The following is a 20,824-nucleotide window of genomic DNA, read 5'->3' on the forward strand; positions in this document are numbered from 1 at the left end:
ATCGCACCACATATTTAATGTTCATCTGTAGTACCACACACACACACACACACACACACACACACACACACACACACACACACACACACACACACACACACACACACACACACACACACACACACGAAATATAAATATATCATAAAACACTGTCCTGGCTAAATAAAGGTTGAATGAAGCAAAAACTAAATTGACATATGTTTTGATGAACTGCTGAGGAATTTAGACTGGTGTCTGGTTAAACTACGTTGCTGTTGTGTTTTTCTGTGAAAACAGAAATAAGACATAAATCAGGAAGCGAGAATCACACTTCCTAAGACTGGACATTATCATCACACCACAAGGGTGTAAAACCTGAGCTGCTTGGAAACTTAAAAGGGAACAAAAAGTTACAACATTTACAGAGCCTTGCAAAAGTATTTACCCCCTTGGCTTTTTACTTATTTTGTTACATTACAGCCTTTAGTTCAATATATTTTAATCTGAATTTTATGTGATGGATCAGAACACAATAGTCTAAGTTGTTGAAGTGAAATGAGAAAAATGTATACTTAAAACTATTTTTTAGAAATGAAAAACTGAAAATTGGCATGTGCATATGTATTCACCCTCTTTGTTATGAAGCCCATAAAAAGCTCTGGTGCAACCAATTACCTTCAGAAGTCACATAATTAGTGAAATGATGTCCACATGTGTGCAATCAAAGTGTCACATGATCTGTCATTACATATACACACCTTTTTTGAAAGGCCCCAGAGGCTGCAACACCTAAGCAAGACGCACCACTAACCAAACACTGTCATGAAGACCAAGGAACTCTCCTAACAAGTAAGGGACAATGTTGTTGAGAAGTACAAGTCAGGGTTAGGTTATAAACAAATATCCAAATCTTTGATGATACCCAGGAACGCCATCAAATCTATCATAACCAAATGGAAAGAACATGGCACAACAGCAAACCTGCCAAGAGACGGCCGCCCACCAAAACTCACGGACCGGGCAAGGAGGGCATTAATCAAAGAGGCAGCACAGAGACCTAAGGTAACCCTGGAGGAGCTGCAGAGTTCCACAGCAGAGACTGGAGTATCTGTACATAGAATGAAAATAAGCTGTACACTCCACAGAGTTGGGCTTCATGGCAGAGTGGCCAGAAGAAAGCCATTACTTTCAGCAAAAAACAAAATGGCACGTTTTGAGTTTGCGAAAAGGCATGTGGGAGACTCCCAAAATGTATGGAGGAAGGTGCTCTGGTCTGATGAGACTAAAATTGAACTTTTCGGCCATCAAAGAAAACACTATGTCTGGCGCAAACCCAACCCATCACATCACCCAAAGAACACCATCCCCACAGTGAAACGTGGTGGTGGCAGCATCATGCTGTGGGGACTGGGAAACTGGTCAGAGTTGAGGGAAAGATGGATGGTGCCAAATAAAGGGATATTCTTGAGCAAAACCTGTACCACTCTGTGTGTGATTTGAGGCTAGGATGGAGGTTCACCTTCCAGCAGGACAATGACCCCAAACACACTGCTAAAACAACACTTGAATGGTTTAAGGGGAAACCTGTAAATGTGTTTGAATGGCCTAGTCAAAGCCCCGACCTCAATCCAATAGAAAATCTGTGGTCAGACTAGGGCTGGGCGATATGGTTGAAAACTGTATCACGATATAAGTTTTTCATATTGGTTGATATCGATAATTATTGATATTTTTCATGACCTATTTAAAATAAGGACCAGGAGAAAAATATATTAAATTTAAACATTTTTATTTAAAACTTAACCCTGCTCTGATTATAATCCCCTCAATTATAAAAGCAGAAATGTCAACACAACCAAAGAAAACATAATTAAAAATGTAAACGGGTCTAAAATCACAATGAACACTTAACAATTATCTCTTAACATTAAGGTGCAAAATTAACGAATAAGTAAGAAATGCTTAATAAAGTGTCATAAAATAATGCAAAGTGTTAGCTAAATATAAGAAACCTGAGAAGGAACTATTTTCTGCAGGTTTAGTGCTAAGTTGGTAACCTGGCTTCTGGACAGTGCTCAGCACGTCTGCCTTCGTTATTTCTTTGTAGCGTTTAGTAAGGCGCTGATGCAGAGTACCTCTCCATGGCGGTCTGCTGCTTGTGACGTGTTGCAGCTGCAGATGTTGTTGGACGTTGATGGCGAATACGGCTGTGCTCGAAAGTGTGAGCGCGGCTAAAGTGGTAAAAGAAGTTTATGGTATTACCAGTGTTGGTCTGACGACATTGGTCTGACTACGGTCATCCTTATAAAATCCCCAAAACTGCCATACTGACTTTTCCTGTTTTATCAACAATTTCCTCGCTCAATCCGGCACTCACTTTACACTCCACGCCGGTTCCGTTATTGAAGAACACGAGACAGCGATGTGGCGCAACCAAACGTGATACTGTTACATGATTGGCTGTTAGTGTCACTCCCCACGTTGCTAGGTTGCCAGAGAGTGAGGGCCTTTGTTCATGCAACCAAACTTGATTCACAACCTCTGGTTTCTTCTGATGAAGAAAAACAAGTTATCGAACGTTTTATCGACCGCATTTTCTATTGATATTGATTATGTGTCTATCGCGATACATATCGTTATCGTTTTATCGCCCAGCCCTAGGTCAGACCTAAAGATTGCTGTTCACAAGCGCAAACCATCCAACTTGAAGGAGCTGGAGCAGTTTTGCAAGGAGAAATGGGCAAAAATCCCAGGGGTAAGATGTGGCAAGCTCATAGAGACTTATCCAAAGCGACTTGGAGCTGTGATTGCCACAAAAGGTGGCTCTACAAAATATTGACTTTAGGGGGGTGAATAGTTATGCACATTGAATTTTTCTGTTATTTTGTCCAATTTGTTGCATGCTTCACAAAAAAAAAAAAAAAAAAAACATCTTCAAAGTTGTGGGCATGTTCTGTAAATTAAATGATGCAAATCCTCAAACAATCCATGTTGATTTCAGGTTTTGAAGCAACAAAACACGAAAAATGCCGGGGCGAATACTTTTGCGGTGTGTGTCCACTGACCTTGTGACCTTCTGGTTTATAAGACACTGCTGCAGTGTGTCAGCAAGACGCTGGTGAACAAGTGAGTAGCGAATGAAGGCCCTTCCTTTCCCCAGTGATGTCTTCAACTGAGGACACAAAAATACACACTTTAGTGTACTTTAACACTCATACACACATCGACATTACTAAACTGCAATGTGGATTGACCTCAGTAGTCAGTAAATTTATAGTCTAGTTAGTGTCACTTAGCTCACTTATTAACAAACAACCTTCTGAATAATCTCTACTTGAATGTGACATTAAAAATACTAATTTGAAAAAAGGTTGCAACTAATGATTATTTTCATTATTGATTAATGAACTTACTTTTAAAGAAAGTGACTTTTAAAGAAAAAAAATACTGACCGCTGTAAATCCCTAAGGAAACTTAAAACCACATATGTTTTTAGTAGGAAATTAGCATCAATTAGCATACAATGAGAGATTTAACTATGCTTATAAATCAGGACTCCGTAATCCGTCAGTAATTACTTCTCATGGTAGAATACAGCTTACTTATAAAAGTTTTTTTTTTTTGGACTGGAACAATTGCACTGCACTTGAGCCAAACAATCATTCAATTAATTGAACTGAATTAAGGTTGCACGATATTGACAAAATGTGATCTTGCAATATCGATTATGAATATTGCAATATAGATATTAATGAATGATATTTTTATGGGAAAACGCATCAAAATAGATTATTAAATAAAAAGTTTTCTTATAACACAAGGTTTATTTCAACTGACTGGTACAACAGGTCACGTTTTACTGGTTGTACAGTATAAAATATATAAATAAAGAACAGGACACAACTTTTCTTTCACTTTTCGTTCCGTTTTGTTGTCTCTATTTCTTCACTTACACTGTCCCTCTGTCTAAATATGCACACACATGGTACGCTACATAGGGTTTGTCACTTGGCTGACGTGTACTAACGTGCAAGTGGCACGGTAACTGGCCAATTAAATGATGATCATTATAGCGTTTCAAGCGGGCTCTAAATCGAAACTAACTAAGCCACACAGCCAACGGACGGGACGCAGCACTCCACAATATAAACAAAACATTGCATACTTATCGCGACACTTTCGATATAATATTGCGCAACGTGACATCGCGATAACGATATTGAGTCGATATATCATGCACCCCTAAACTGAATTCCAAAATAATATTTTGGTAGTATGTTCTCATGCAATTTTAGCATACAATAATAAAAAGGTGATGGATCTATCGTATCCAAGAAATCGGTGATAACAAAAAGGACAGTGAAGAAAGGTTATTACAGTCTTGACACATCATATTCCCATTTTGTTATTTAACATCAGATTGTGAGTTACTTACTTACTAGAGTACAGCTGAAACCAGTAGTCGATTAAACGATCATACAATTGGCAGAGAATAAGTTGGCAACTATTTAAATAATTAATTCATAGTCAACAAATGTTTAAGAAAAAAAAAAAAAAAGACAAAACTTAGCTGGTTCCATAGTAAATCAAATACCTTTAGGTTTCGGACTGTTGACTTTTCTTATATTTTATATACTAATAATAACCAGCATATTTATTTATAATAAAAATAATTATTAGTTGCAGTCCTATTAGAGAGAACAACATGGCTTCATATGCCAATACCCCACAAGGCAAAAGCTAGAAAAATAATTTTGTTTGTAAAGAAATCTACTACTAGTACTCTTTGAGGCTTTTTAAGTAACAATAACTCTCATACTGTATCAGGCACACAGAAGGTACAAGCAACAAATTAAATATAGTAAAAACTAGGACTAATTCAACTACAGTTGTTTCAGTATAAAGCTCACCACTGAATTCCTGGGATAAAAGGTGAGGAACAAGGTGTACGGCAGCAAGTAAATTAGCAGCACAGTCTTACTGTATCTGACTCACTAGAAGATTAGTTACATGGTTATACGGTCACTGTGTATTTGTGTGTCTGCATGCGTTGTGCGACATGGCAGGGCCAAGGCACAGAGGGTGACAGGGTGTGTGTGTTGCAAAGTAGGATTACCTCAGGGATGGACTTAACAAAACGGATGCCATCGTTAGCTCCCTTGATCTTAATCAGGCAGTCGCAGAAGTAATCCCAGTAGTCCTTCCTCTGACCAAGAAAGGTTGTCTTCTCTTTCTGGTCAAACTAAGAAACATGGTGGTCAAATATGGTCTAGCTACACCGCTTATCATTCTGGCATAGGGGGAAATAAAAACGCTCTGGCCTTTTTTGCATTTCTTTAAACCAATACAATCATCTTGGGTGTTTCAAAGCCCCGGATGCAGCGATGGTGCCCTTGCAATATTAATATCAGAAGGGGAGCAGAATGCCTGACATGTCAGGCTTTATCCCAGCACTGTACATACAGTAAGCCAGACTACATTGAGTAAGTTTATATGCACAGCAATATTCCACTATCATTCCGAAAAAGGAAATTTTCCGAATTCATGTAAACAGCATATTCCGGTTGGATATTCCGACCTTTTTCCGAATATAGCATTTTCTGATTAAGACGTGGGATATTTCGGGTTTTAGAGGTATTCTTTGGACATGTATACAGCACATTCGAAATATGCGTCTCAATCGCGGTTTTTACAGCAGGCTTATGCTCAGCTCTGTGCGTTGCTATGGTTGCTATACACAAACCAACCAGCCAACATTTTGCAAGGCTGCATACCAGATAAAAGGGAAAAACACAGCTACCTTTAAACATTATGAAAGACTTGGATATTAACAGGTTTTTGGATATGCACACACATCGCTACGCCGACCTTTTCAAGAAGCTGGTTGAAGGAACGAAAGAAGCACGCTGTGTTTGCACAGTCCCACAAGTCCGCCACCAGTGGAAAAATCTTATTTTGCACGGCTACATGTAAACGGGAATATTAGTGGAATATTCACTTTCATTAGCCATGTAAACAGCTTAGTCAGAATATCGTCTTTTTCAGAATAAAGGCAAAAAACGGAATATTATGTGCATGTAAAAATGAATCCATAATATAATTTCTATGAGCTCCCTCTCTCATTTCCACCTTAATCTTTATAGAGTTGTGGTCACCAATCTGGGGATCAAAACCCTCCAAACAGTCACCAGATGAATTTAATGGGTCACAAGATAACTGATGGGACAGGGAGGGGGGGAAAGTAGTTCTGCTATACACATTTACTGTACATAGTTTTTTATTTTTTTATTTTTTCTTGTGAAAAGTGTTTCTTGTGTACTCATAGTTTCTGCTTCCATGGTCTCTAACAAATATACAACCACTTTAGAGAAAGGAAAAAAAAAAATCACTCTGGTGGAATTGCTCACAACTCTTTAGAGCTTCATTTTAAGGTTTCACAACCAAACAAAGGTTGGGAATCACTGGTCTAAAGCACTGCTTCTTAATCTTTTAAATGTGTGACCCTTTGTAGCAAAGCAATGCTAGTCACAATCCCTGGTATCCGCAGGTTGCATATGTTTGAGATGTGGACAATTCAATCAAAATGTGATGTTCATTCTCAGGTTGTTTCATTTTTTGTTGAGGCCTGAAAAGTTAGACTCACGGGTGTTTCACAAGAAGAAGAAAAACATTTAAGAGAAGACAGAAAACACACAGAACAAAATGTATTTTCTTATTATTTCTAACTTTTGAATCATCTCATAACCCCTTTATTGATGGATCTTGTTAGCCCTCTAGAGGTATCAATCCCCCAGTTGGAAACCACTGGTCTAGCAAGTCAGATGAGCAGTGTTGGCACACTTTCAAACACAAACTAGATCATCTTGATAAACTCCAAACAACACTTGTATGGTATATGAGACCATACCTGCAGCAGGTATTCTAGTTTGTAGAAGAACTTGTGCAGGTAGGAGCTGTCATCAGTTACGGGTTCACCACACTCGTTGTGTTCTTTACTCAACTCTGACACAGCATCTAAACAAGACAGTAACAGCTTTGTTAACACATACACAAATATCAAGTTATGGTCTTGTGTTCACACAACGGGCAAAACATTTTAAGAATCTGCACACTGTTTTTTACTTACACAACAATTTTTGCGAAATGTCTATCAGTTATAGATCTTCAGGCACAAAACATTTCCTGACTGATCGAATCATGCAATTATTCTGGGAACAATATACTGTGTGCAAAATCTTATAATTTTTGCCTTAATATTTCTTGTTTGGAGACAGAGACATATGCCCTACTTCAAATATTACAAATGGCACACATAGAGCAATAAGGGATGGTGTTTATTGTAAGTGTGAACTGTACAATTACCATGCAGATCTCGGATTATCCTCTGCAGTTGATTATCTCCAACTGATGAGGAGGAGGCCATTGTGGGGAAAGGGCAGTGTAGTCAAGAATTCTGCATGTAGGATTAAAAAAGAGAAAAAAAAAAAAAAAAAAAAAAAAGGCATGAAAATATGCCAAAGCTAATTACCACTACGAGGTAAACATAAAAACAGCACTGCCCTTATTAGTTTTCCCCATGCTGTGAAGTCTCTTTCATAAATACAGTGTTGAATTCATCCAAACCCAAAACGTCTTTAACAAATTAAACAATTTAAATATTCCAAAGGGGTCCATGCATTTGTTAAGATGAAGAAACCACAGTAACGTTAGCTTAGTAAAGTTAGCAACAAATTTGCCTACAGTCAGAGGAGGTACAACATTTACATCACGACGACGAGTGAAAGCTCATCACTGTTTGTAGCGACAGTGTCCTTATCAGACCCCACTGACACACGATTTATATACTGTTATCCACCGTCGACCATACAAACCAGCAAAGTTGACTTAAATCACTTTGAAACGGCTTTAAAATGCAACAAACCGTGACATAAGCATACATTTCTCAAAGCTGGCGAGCGCTATACTACTACATGCACCTGCACTTAGCTCTTCATTTCCTGTTTGTATTTAATTGTAAGTTTCTGCTACAAACCATCGCAGTTTGGTTGTAAATAAAGCCAAACACTTCAATATCAAATAAACGGTAAAATAACGAACATACTTGATGTGTAAATTGCCCAATGTCCAGCTTGTAGGCGATACAGCAGAAACTTGCTACCCGTTGGGGGCGGGCACTATGGATGATTGACAGGCCTGACAGATAAGGATAAATAGCCTTCTGCTTCTGTTGAAATCCGTCCTAAATAAACACAAAGCTAAAACGTGTGTTGTGCTTTATAAACCTAATATTTTATTAAATATAATATAAGAATACGAAAAATTATGTTGTGACGAATCTGACATCCTTTTTTTAAATCGAAAACTAAGATGAGTAGGCCTACAAGATTTTTTGACCAATGGCATCAAAATGCATTATATACAAAACAATATAAAGTTTAACTAAATATTTATTTAAAGTTTCTCTTAAGTATAATCTAAACATATGTTTATTATATCTCTATTGTCATTTTTATTGTTATGTTTTTATTAACCATTAACTTTGCTTTATAAACCAACCAACATCAACAAAAACAACAACAACCAAAAAAAACACTTTCTAAATATTTAAGATTATCCAGGAGGCCTAAACCAGAGTTCTAGAAAAAACTGTCATTAGTGCTGTTAAAAAAAAAATAAATAAAAAACACGTATACCACTCTGCACTTCTGAAGTGTAATGGCCACCAAAAACAAGTATTAATGGGTAAAGGGAATGTCTTAAGTTATTTTATTTTTTAATTTATACTATTTATTGATCCCCAGTGGGGAAATTACAATTTACACTCTGTTTGTTAGAAATCACTACACACAGGCCTGAAATACACACACACACACACACAAACATGTTATTATCTGAACAGGACCTGTTCATGCACAAATGGAGAGATGTCAGCACCCTGAGCGGTTGGGGGGGTATGGACCTGGCAGTGCCCAGGAGGTGAACTGGGATCTCTCCAGCTACCAATCCACACTATGTACTTTTGGTCCGTACTGGGACTTGAACCTGCGACCCTCCGGTTCCCAACCCAACGCCCCTTGTCATGTGTGGTTGAAACCAAAATACCCCCAGACATCATGTCCTCTGAAAATGATGGTAGATTTCTGTTCACCTTTGTGGTCAGTACTTAAGGAACAATTCCCAGTTCCAGTGATATTCACATGAAGGTCTCTGGTGTGTGCATATCCTTTGTGTAGGTACAGTATATGTTTCCACATTTCTCATTTATTATTTGTTAGGCTAAGCAATACTGAAGTAAAAATGTTTACAGTGTTTTGTGTGTTGTTAAGAGAAAAACAACCTTGTTTTACTGAAATATGTGTCTTTTTTTCTATTTCGTCCAGTCAGTGTAGATAGAAATTGAAGCAAGAATGTTGTATCTTCTTAGTTTACTTTAAAGCAGAGGGAAATAGCAATTTTTGGCTAACTTTAGAGGCACTTTACAACCTTATTACTCATTGCAAAGAAAATAGATCTAAAACTGTTCACAGTGAACTCTGTGGAGTACTGGCAACATGCTGCCAACACGGACAATGCTTCCACACACCAATCTTAACAAATCAGTGCTAATCTCTTGATGAAATATGAATGTTATTTTCTAAACTGTAACGTTGACTGTTGTTTATTCAGTCAGGAATGTAAATATGAATGTTATTTTCTAAACTGTAACTTGGACTATTGTTTATTTAGTCAGGAATGTTAATATGGTATGCAGACATGCAAAACAAGTTTCCAGTGCCTGTAAATACTGTATATATAGTATTTATTTTGAAAGTTGTAAAAAACCTTTGAGATGGATATCTTGAAGTCCAAGCAAATAAAACCCACTATCTACATGGCTAAATACCAGGAAGTAAGTGAGAAAATATTATTTTAGTAATTTGGGTAAAGTGACCCTCTAAGATGGATATAAGATAACCACATGTTTCAGACAAAATATAGTTATTTATCAAGAGAATTATATAATAATATATTGATATATTACCTGATGAAGTTTTGACAGCGTAATCACATTCACTATGTATCATTAATTCTGTGTAATTTGATTTACCCCTCTCTAACAAAACTTGTTTTAAATTTAGACTTTTTTTTCTTGCTGAAGGAATATGGCAACAAATGGCTCAATGTTCAACACAACCACAGACGATTACTACGATGACAATTATCAAGAGGAAATGTGCAACACAAAAGGTGTCAACAAGTTTGGAGCGGTCTTCACTCCAGTTTTCTTCTCCATTGTGATCATCCTCAGTCTGTTGGGCAACATCCTGGTCATTGTGATTCTGGCCAAGTATGAGAATCTCAAATCCCTCACCAACGCTTTCATCCTGAACCTGGCTGTATCGGATCTCTTCTTCACCACAGGTCTGCCCTTCTGGGCCTACTCTCACATGTATGGATGGACTTTAAGGGAACATGCATGCAAAATAGTCAACTTTGTCTTCTACATTGGCTACTACAGCAGCGGTATCCTCCTTATCCTGATGACTGCTCACCGTTATGTAGCTGTCATGAATCCTCTGTCTAACATTGTGTCCACCACAGGCTCCTACAGTGTTGTAGCATGTGTGATCATTTGGGCAGTGAGTATATTGGTCGCCAGTCCAGCCTTCATCTTCACCAAAGTTGAGCAGAATCACTGTGTAAATGCAAATTCATACTGGAGCTTATGGGGAATTTACCAGCAAAATATTCTCTTCATAGTGAGCTCAGTGGTGTTCATGTTTTGCTATTCTCAGATCATGTGCAGGTTGCTGCGTCCAACTGCCCAAAGAAGAAAGAACAAAACTTTAAAACTCATTTTTACTCTCATGGTTGTTTTCTTCGTGGGCTGGGCGCCTTACAATATAGTGCTATTTCAAAAGTCATTGTATTTATGGCCCCAACCACCTGCGGACTCAGAGACTGTGGCTGAAATGTGTAAAACATCAGAACGACTGAATTACGCCATTTACATTAGCCAACTTTTTGCCTTTTCACACTGCTGCCTCAACCCTGTATTTTATGTGTTTGTTGGGATTAAATTCAAAAACCACTTGAAGAAAATGCTGAAGGGCTGGGGCCACAGCAATAGCAGCATCCGCAATAGGCAAAGCCGACTCACAATCACATCGCTAACAAGTGGTGAAGAGTTCTCAATGTAGTTGATAAACTGTAGAGACCAGACGTGAAACCAGAACATCCAGGTTCTGTACCAGAATAAAGAAAATCTAATTCAAAATCCTATTGCCATTTCAGGCAAATAACAACAGGAACAGTAGACTATGCTGTGTGTGTTCCTTTCTATATCCCTAGATAAGGATGTTAATCACATTTTTATGTTATTGTATATTACAGTTTTTTCCAACTGCTTACACACAAAATCTTTTCATGTCAAACGATTTTTGAAACCTCTCACTCAAAGTGCAAAACTACCCAGCAAATCTCCAAAACCATAAGCTATTTCTCAGCCTTTCACTCAGTTTTCAATTGCATAAAACCCTTTTTTCAAAACATTACACACAATTCTCTACCTAAGACACAAAAATCTAACAGGAAGTGACTTGCTTGTCACACTTCTCACATTTGCAAACACATTATGTCATAACTGAACACTAACCAATCATTGCTTTAGTATTATACCTATACATAGGTCAAAGGTCAGATTACCAGTTTTGAACAATGGATGCCAACAATAGACATAGAGCAAGGGGAGGAGGAGGAAGAGACAGGGGATAACAACGAGGAGGAAGAGGAGGGAAGAAGAGTAAGAAGGAGAGCCATCTCTGATGAGATCAGGGAGAGAAGCCCATCTTGAGTAGTTTTATAGTGGCGCCCATACTGCATGCAACTATCTAATGACTATTTCAGCATTACAAATCAATCAGACTTTGTTTTGCACAAAGTGCATACAATTCTGTCCCCCCCACACACACACACCCCCCCTCGCCCCGACACACAAGCATGCAAAAACACTCACAACACACACACGCACACACACACACACACACACACACACACACACACACACACACACACACACACACACACACACACACACACATACACATATTCTTTATTCTAAAAATGATACCTTTGGTTTACATATGTTTGTACTCAAGGAGATGTGAGGCATTTTGTGTGTGCAGTTTTAGGAATTGTGTGTAGAGTTTTGAAAAAAGGAGACATAGTTTTGAAAACGTGTGTAAGCAGTTGGAAAAAACTGTAAATATTTCTGCTTTTAGCTGCCTTTAATGAACACCATTCCCAACGAACTCTACCATCCAACCCAGTGAGAATGGGTTGTTACCATCAGGGCTTATGCTACATTCATGGAAGAAACAGTAAAAAATCTCCCAAATATTCCGACTTGGGAGTGTTCACATATTATTCTAATATGGTTACCCCTACTGGTAGCCTTGTAGTAACACAATCTAAATATACATTAGCTACTTTTGCTGGGCTGTATTGTCACTTGCTAATTGGCACTAAACACAAGGTACATCTGAACACGCTAATCTAAGATTGGTAAGCATGGCGAAACATTAGCGTGTTAGAATTGTCAATATGAGCATATTAGCATGTTGACTTTAGCACTTAGTTGAAAAGTCTGCTGTGATGGTGCAGTGGATATGATACTGTTGGTGTGGAAGACCTGGGTTCAAATCCCACTGTGATACATCAACCAATGTGTCCCTGCGCTAGACACTTAACCCCTAGTTGCTCCAGAGGCGTGCGACCTCTGACATATATATAGCAATTGTATGTCACTTTGGATAAAAGCGTCAGCTAAATGACATGTAATGTAATGTTTGGCTGTTTGGATTATGTACTCAATACCCTGCATAATTGTCAAGCTACAGTTAGTTCTTAATAGCTGACATAAACTCAGCAGCAACTTTATTAGGTATACCTGTTCAAATAATGCAAATAAAAAATGAATCTGTCGATCCTGTGGTAGTCTCGCATTGCCAGACCTACCTCCACAGCGTTTGAATTTTGGAATTTTATTTTGATGTTATATGATCATCACTATTAATATGTTCTTGATTTATAATAAAATGAAGTTAAAATATTAAGTTCTGGAGTGTCTTTGTTTTGAATAACCTTCACTGCCATATCTATGTCACCCATTCCCCCATTTCATGTAAATGCAATGCTCAAATTGAAAATGGGTTAAGCTAATATTGCAGCATCGTCGACTAATGTGAAAGAGGAAACATGAGTTTGCAACAATTTTGTTCACAGTGCAATTCACCACAAGATGTGACAGACGTCGTTCAAGGTAAGTTGCTTTATATTTACTGTAATTGCTCTCCATATTTAAGGGTACCCTACTTAGTATTTTGTTGTTCTCTATATTGAAATATTTTGCAAATAATTACTTTCGTTAAATCACAAATAGCTAAAAAATTGTACACATCTGCTCAGTCTTAGTTACATTTTGCCAATTTTAGTTTTGTGCTCATGTTTTCTAGAAAACCTACAATGGCAAACAACTCCACAGGGAGCGACGGAGGTGTGAACAACAGCAGTAATTTGGGGTATCTTAATGATGAGACGTTTACCATTAACACCATCATTGGTGCCTTCTTCATTTTGCTCTTCATCTTCAGTGTCATGGGAAACAGTCTCCTGTTATGTGTTCTTGTCGTCTACGAGAACCTGAAAAATGTCACAAATCTATTTATCCTGAACCTGGCCTGCTCTGATTTGATCTTCACTGTTACACTTCCATTCTGGGCCGTCTACCGCCTGCACCACTGGATCTTCGGTAACTTTGCCTGCAAATGTATGACTCTGTTATACTATCTAGGTTTTTACAGTAGCATCATTCTACTGACTGCCATGACTGTGGATCGTTTCATAATAGTGGTGCTGCACAACTGGCCAAGCAAGCCTGTAAGGAGGCAGAGGTGTGCAATGGTTGCCTGTGCAGCTGCCTGGGCCATCAGCATTGCTGCATCCGTGAGTGATACTATCAAAGTAAATGAGAAAATCCACTTGCAAGGTGTGGCAACATGTGAGGATCACTCTGAAGACAATCATGTAAAACTCGGATATTATCTCCAAGTGTCACTGCTCTTTTTCCTCCCATTTGCCATTGTTGTTTTCTGCTATTCTGCCATCCTCAAGACAGTTTTGCAGGCAACAAACAGAAAAAGGCACAGGACTGTAGTGATGGTGTTATGTATTGTTGCAGCCTTCTTCATCTGCTGGGGACCTTACAATATATTGCTTTTCATCTGCAATTTGTATGAATCCGAAAGCCTTAATGAGGAACACCTTGACATTGCGTATGAAATTTGTCGTGTACTTGCTTATTCTCACTGCTTTATGAACCCTCTGCTCTATATGCTCTCACAAAAGTTCCGAAGGTATCTTTTGGATCTTTTTCGCTGCGAGAAGGCAAGGAGGAAGAACAGGGAGAGAGGAACTGGCCAGAGCACTTCTGTTTTTCAGAATGTAGCTTTTACAGCACACAACTCTACTGTTATGTTGGAACTACACTCCAAGTAGACTTTTGAAATAAAACGTATAAATGCTTTAATGTAATGTAATTATATTTATTGAATTCTACCGATGTTTTGACTATTTCCTTAAACATGTGAGGGTATATAAAGAAATTCTAATGCCTGTGTCAGTGTGTAAAATAATAATAATAATAATAATGTTTGGGAATGGTTTTCATGGCTGCACTTTCTCAGCATTTATGAATGAACTTTGCTGTGCTGTTACTGTAATACATTTGAATAAAAGTAAGCTGGAATCTAATTTGGCTGTGAAAGTACTTTTCTCCAAGTCCCAGAGAGAGTGAAACTGTCTGGCCGTATAGCATTAACAAAATGTACCTTAAATGTGTGTGCTTTTTTGGCCAAAAATTAAAGAGTAGGTCTTAAAAGGGGAAATAAATATATTCAGTACATTGTTTTTGCTTAAAAAGAGTCAAACAGTGTTACTGCATATCATTTGTAATATTTCTGTCAACACCTGTTTAGTCTCTGTCTTCATATGTGCAAGCACCAATTCACCAGCTAATGTACCTTGTGCACCCACTGTAACTACAAATACAACTATTCGGAATCTTGTTAATTTATTCCCCCTTTTTTTAACACATCAGCCTGGCCAATATGTTAGGAAAGTATTTCCCTCTGGAGTGACCTTGTCTATGTTACACAGAATAAGCAAAGTAGCTCTCAGCAGCAGGATCAATAAAATATAACAGACTGCTGCATATTTGTGATAAACCGTAGCCAGTCAAGTGTGTCTAACCCAACAGTCCATGTGCTTTTGGTTGCTGTATGATTATTATTTCGGTAATTAAAATATTTCAGAACTACTTTTTTTTCCTCTTCTGTTGTCCATATCTTTTAACTCTATTATATGTAATGTGTTTCTCCAGAGCCCTGTCAGTGTACCCTTAACATGGTTGAGTAGCGTGGCCCTGATGGCTCCACCGGGGGGGGGGGGGGGGGTCCAGAGAAGAGTGTATAGGGACAGATCAGTGGGCCAATGTAACAGCACTCATATCTGTCTCCAGGGGTAGATTAAGCTTAATTAACTAAACCATCCAGCACACTTGGATGAATGGATACAAGTCAAGGGCAGAGCAGTCACGAGTGTGCTCACACATTCTCTGGCAGAAACTGGGAGAGGGTTTTGTGCCGAATATTATGTGTTTGTTTCTAGCAGTGATAAGTGGGACACTATAGCAGTAACCTCTGAATAGAGAAGATTCAAACCTATGCACCTTGATGTAGTATAGGGAACAGCTATTGCACAATCTGGTGCCTCATTTTACAACAATTTATGAGTGTTTGCAAACACCTTTTGTAGTTATCAGCATTTCTGAGAAGGAAGTGATCAAACCTCATTGGGATCCCATCTAACCTTACTTTGTGGAGTATGTTGTTGGAGGACTCATAAATTAGTTTTTAAGATTTTTGTTTTTTAATGTGCAAATAAAACAATATGTAGGAAGTTTATTAAAAATTAACAACATCAAAACCATAGAGAAAAAACTAGAACAACACAGAAGAAAACACACCCTACGGAGCTTAAATAGATAAGCATCCCATTTCATTTCTTCGAGTCAGTACAATCTCTTTTCCCGGATCATTTTCTTAGCAAACGATGTTGTTGTGCCATCCTGTTTTTAGCCACAAGCTTAACAGCTGTTGTTGTTTTCTTATGTAGTTTCTGCTACTAGCCCTCCCTGGCCCTAACATTCACTCCCTGCTCTTCTTTTCTCCAAGGCAATTCACCCTCCTTTTTCACATTGATATCGGGCCTTTTTAATTCCAGTTATCTATAACGATAATTACTCCAACCATATGTGAATTTAATTGATGCCTTGCAAATGTCTAAATGTGTGTGTATTTTGTGCATATTGCTAATAAAGTCTTAGTGCCTGTTAATCTGGACTGTCATGGAAATGCGTACAAATCGATTAAGTGTGTCAGCATTATCATCACAAACAACTGTTTTAGTGAACAAATATAGATGACTTAATCCTCGCACTACATACACTGGCATGTATGACATTAATGGTAATGCACCTCATCCTGATTAAATTTGTCATGGGAACAACGTGTTTTAAAAAGAATTCAATTCATTGTTTTACACAAACCCGGACAAACACAACTTTGCTTTGCTCAATCATGAACTCAGGAGTGTCATATGTTTTGGAGTACATTCTTAAAAAATGTGCATTTAAGATGATAGATTAAAAAACAACCTCTCATGCTGCATCTTGACTTTCCTTTTGCCACTGCAGTGCTACATTTCTCCACTAGAGGGGACATGGGTATTGGCATTAGTATTGTTTGTTTTATTTTTACTGGGCCACATTATTGATTATAATCTACTGCCTCAAATACTTAAGACAGAGATGTACAAAAAGTTTATTAGTCACCACAAAAGAGCTGAAGAGCTGCACTGCTTTAAGTACATTTCCATGTGTGTTTGGATTTTTCTGTTTTTGAGTCAGCAACTTTTTGGGCTGTGTGTTTCAAACACAAATGTTCACCACAAAGAACAATTTAATGCAGCATGTGTCTGCATATCCCACACCATAGTACCTCTATATTTTAGGGTCATCCTCCTCTACTTACCTGCTGTTGTCTGATAGAAAAACACAGTGATTAACTACCATGGAGACTTAATTAACAAATCAAACATCTGGATATTCAGACTAGGCCTAGTGCAAAGGATTAGCTGCCTCTTGTAAGACTGGCCATTTGATGTATCAAACAGTGCGTCCTGATGTTTCTTGCTAAATGTTTTCCATCTGGCTTGTTTCGTATCTTCACTTTTCATTTAAAAAAACATTTTTACAGCATCTTTCACTTTGAAACTTTCACTTTTAATGTTGCTCATTTACAAGTATTTGATGTACCTGTTTTTGTTACTTTGTGGACAATGATTGGAAAAGGTTTGTGGATTGAGGACAAGTACGGTGGCCCTGAGAGGCCACTGCACAGCAACTTAAGAAAACACATGCAAATAGACCACAACACGCAACATAAAGACAGCACATGCAAATAGACCACAACACAATGGAAGTGTTTCCAGGGGACACTTTTAAGTGATGCACACAGGACTGCAGATGGTTGAGGCTACAGCTACGGCAATGTCAAGTTTAGACACCGAAACAAAAAGTTAAATTAAGGAAAAAGATCGTGGTTGGGATGAAAACATGAAGTATTAAAATTATATTCTTATATGTGTATTGAGTTATTTAAACAAATGATCAGGGAAATAAACGCCTCTTGTCCGCGAGTGAGCTGGATGGAGCTCTATCAATGAGAGCTAGGTAGCTTGCCTCCTCCTAACAAGACCTCTAAAATTCACAAAACTGCATTAAATTGAAATCGGACAAAAGTGTTAGCTTTATTAAGACCTTAGGGAGCTGTGATATACATGTCGTGATGAAATTCAAACTGTAAATAATCGATAATTATGCCGAAAGTGTTGCAACAATCTTTTCCCATAGGATTAAAAGGGACACATAGCTTAGCTAGCAACTCCTCCTAAGGAGACCCCTAAAATTCACAAAAATGCATTAAATTGAAATTAGCTTTGTTAAAGACCTTAGGGAGATGATATATAAGTGGTGTGATGAAATTCAAACTGTAAATATACTCTAGTTATACCGAAAGTGTAGCTAACTAGCCGCAATCTGTACACATAGGATTGAAGGGACACTAGCAGCTAACGAAACCCCTTGTGTTCACAAAAATGCATTAAATTGAAATCGGACACAATTGTTAGCTTTATAAGACCTTGGGGTAGCTGATATATAAGTGGCGTGACGAAATTCAAACTGTAAATATACTCTAGTTATGCCGAAAGTGTAACTAACTAGTCGCGATCTGTACACATAGGATTGAAGGGACACTAGCAGCTAACGAAACCCCTCATGTTTACAAAATGCATTAAATTGAAATCGGTACTGTAAACATACTCCAGATGTTATGTTTCTGTCCACATTTGTCAAGGAATAAAATGTTTGAATGCAAACGTAAAGGTTACTGAAAAAACATTACGAAGGCTGAAATTATATAAATTTCATTTTCAAAATAAAGAGTTACCTACCTGTACACGATAAAATAAAAATAAATAAAATAGGTACACTTACAAAAAGAAACAACCCTGTTTTAGTTTGAGATATTATATTGAAAAAGACAAACCTGAACTTTCTGACTCTTACAGTAAAATAAATTGATAAAAAAATATATATTCATAAGCAATATAATTTAGTTTGGCTACAAGACACAACATCACTCATGGTTTAACCACAATAACTTGTAATAACTTAAACAGCAATTGTGGAAAGAGTGGAAATGTTACGGAAAATAACACCAGTAATCCTGAAACACTGACACCTACGACCATGAATGTGTTGCCCCAAGGCATTCTTGCAGGCTTCATGCCCAGCACATATAACTGCTATCATATGATCACCAATGTTTTGACTCTTGATGCCTTTATTTCAAATTATGGATTAAGATTAACATATTAATCCTCTAAATGCAGTTTAAGAACGAAATTAGGTGGATGAAAATGACTGTAAGAGGTTAACCTGATAACGTTGTATCTTGATTTAGTTAAACCACGTGACAAGAACGTAACATATAACATGACTTTGTGATATATATCTTAAATTTATGTGGCCACAATTAAAGATAAAGCCATTAATATAGTGAAGCAGCTGTATTCCCAGGACATTTATTCCTTCATTCATTTAGCTCATAAACTGTATGGCAAAGAGCATAACCTTCACATCAGATGTTATATTTCTGTCCACAACCTAACTTCACATCATGTATCATCACAAAACAGAACGTTTTAGTCCAAGATCTATGAATGAAAACATTTTTAAGCTTGGATGGTCCCGATGAGAACTGGACTTCCAGACCTGGCACTGACTCTTCAATGCTCTACCCACTGAGCTAATATCCTAACAGACCATGCGTTTTGGCTTACCCATCCTTATCCTCAGGCTGCACCAGCTGTTGTCTACCTCCGCACACACTCCACGCCCCTGATATGGTGTCCTCTACCTGCTTCGTCCCTCCTCCTCCTCATTTGTAGGTGTTCTATCCCCCATTTTGGCCGCAACTTTCCAAAAGGTGAACAGAAGTGATTTTCAATAGCACCGTGCATGACTAATGGTAGAAACATGTTAAAATCATCGCAGAAATGTCCTTGGGAAGACAAATGAATTTTCAGCAGAATAATTAACTTAATTAACAAATTTGCATGCATATTCATCAGGGCCATTGAAGTCTTTCCAGCTCAGCTTGATGAACGTTGCGGTGTAATAACCAGCTCATTTACATTCTGCCATCCACTGCCATTTGTGTGGATTACTGAGAAAAGGCAAAGTGTGTGTGTGTGTGTGTGTGTGTGTGTGTGTGTGTGTGTGTGTGTGTGTGTGTGTGATGCTAGGGCTACATTGTATCTTCACACACTTTTCTCTGTCCCCTAACATGTCACAGAGAAAGCTTGATGAATTGATTTGAGATACTGTTTTGTTGAATATACACCCCATTATTGGACCCAGCTGCCTCTTCTTACACGCACACATTGATATAGAGGAAGCATTCACATATGCACATATTCATGGACACATACCTTGCGAGTGTGTGCTTTACACCCATATCTCCTTGCATCCTCCTCCCCCCCTCTCTCCCCTCATCCCCCTTCTCTCTGGTGGGCAGTTCTTGGCACAGATCCTGAGTCGTAAACCCTCCTGGGTTGCCAGACTGTGCGTTGTTAAAAACGCGAGGCCCTCCGTACCCCCTCCCCGTCTCCGCAGGGCAATCTTTAAAGGCAGCAAGGTGTGACGGCACAGACTGGCAGCTTGGCAACTATGCCCGAGGACACCAACGCTCCGTCAGCCGTGAACGGGCACCATCACATGGGCTCGCCTAACTAATACGCTCACCATACATGTGCCTTTCTCATGCCTCATCTGTGCCAGTGACAGACAAAAGAATTCATTAAGAAATTTCACGTGGTGTTGTTTTGTGATTTTGCCGTGATATAGTTAATTGGGAATTTCACACAAGCTAAGGTAACTGAGGGAGAGATTATCCAAATGAGTTTGGAAAAAGTTAATTACACTCACTTGACTGTATGTGCCCTTGATCTGGTTGGGCAGGGAACAACAGGAAAACTAGAAAAAAGGTTTTGTTTCTCATTTTCATCATAGAGTTTTCCTCCAATTTAAGTGACACTCAACAGCGTTAGAAAGAAATACTTCCCAGAAGGTTACTTACCAGCCAGTCATAAAACTGCTGCACCAGTAACATTATCATACGAG

General features: G+C 38.2%; 2 protein-coding genes across 9 annotated transcripts in view; one reads left to right on the plus strand and one right to left on the minus strand.

Annotated features, from left to right (window-relative positions):
* The window catches only part of LOC114564985 (FYVE and coiled-coil domain-containing protein 1), a 48,930-nt gene extending 40,779 nt beyond the window's left edge, over window positions 1-8,151 (minus strand). For 6 of the 8 annotated variants that reach the window (XR_003693871.1, XR_003693870.1, XM_028592735.1 and 3 more), the window contains exons 1-5: window positions 8,081-8,151; window positions 7,342-7,432; window positions 6,887-6,993; window positions 5,096-5,221; window positions 3,045-3,151 (exon numbers count right to left, since the gene is read on the minus strand). Coding sequence is in view for 6 of the 8 variants with exons in the window: in XM_028592735.1 (XP_028448536.1) it covers window positions 3,045-3,151; window positions 5,096-5,221; window positions 6,887-6,993; window positions 7,342-7,402 (401 nt within the window). In the remaining 2 variants the exon portion in view is untranslated. Of the gene's footprint in view, window positions 1-3,044; window positions 3,152-5,095; window positions 5,222-6,886; window positions 6,994-7,341; window positions 7,433-7,916; window positions 8,047-8,080 lie in introns of those variants that run through there. The other 2 variants (XM_028592736.1, XM_028592737.1) reach the window with 2 other exon arrangements.
* Window positions 8,152-9,187: 1,036 nt separating this feature from the next.
* On the plus strand, window positions 9,188-14,514 carry LOC114565956 (uncharacterized). Its single transcript, XM_028594297.1, has 5 exons — window positions 9,188-9,208; window positions 10,118-11,155; window positions 12,622-12,653; window positions 13,243-13,279; window positions 13,473-14,514. Exons 2-5 carry the CDS (start codon window positions 10,122-10,124, stop codon window positions 14,512-14,514), a joined length of 2,145 nt encoding a protein of 714 aa, XP_028450098.1. The 5' UTR covers window positions 9,188-9,208; window positions 10,118-10,121.
* The last annotated feature ends 6,310 nt before the right edge of the window (window positions 14,515-20,824 follow it).

The sequence above is a fragment of the Perca flavescens genome, chromosome 12 (assembly GCF_004354835.1).
Source record: "Perca flavescens isolate YP-PL-M2 chromosome 12, PFLA_1.0, whole genome shotgun sequence".
Taxonomy (NCBI): domain Eukaryota; kingdom Metazoa; phylum Chordata; class Actinopteri; order Perciformes; family Percidae; genus Perca; species Perca flavescens.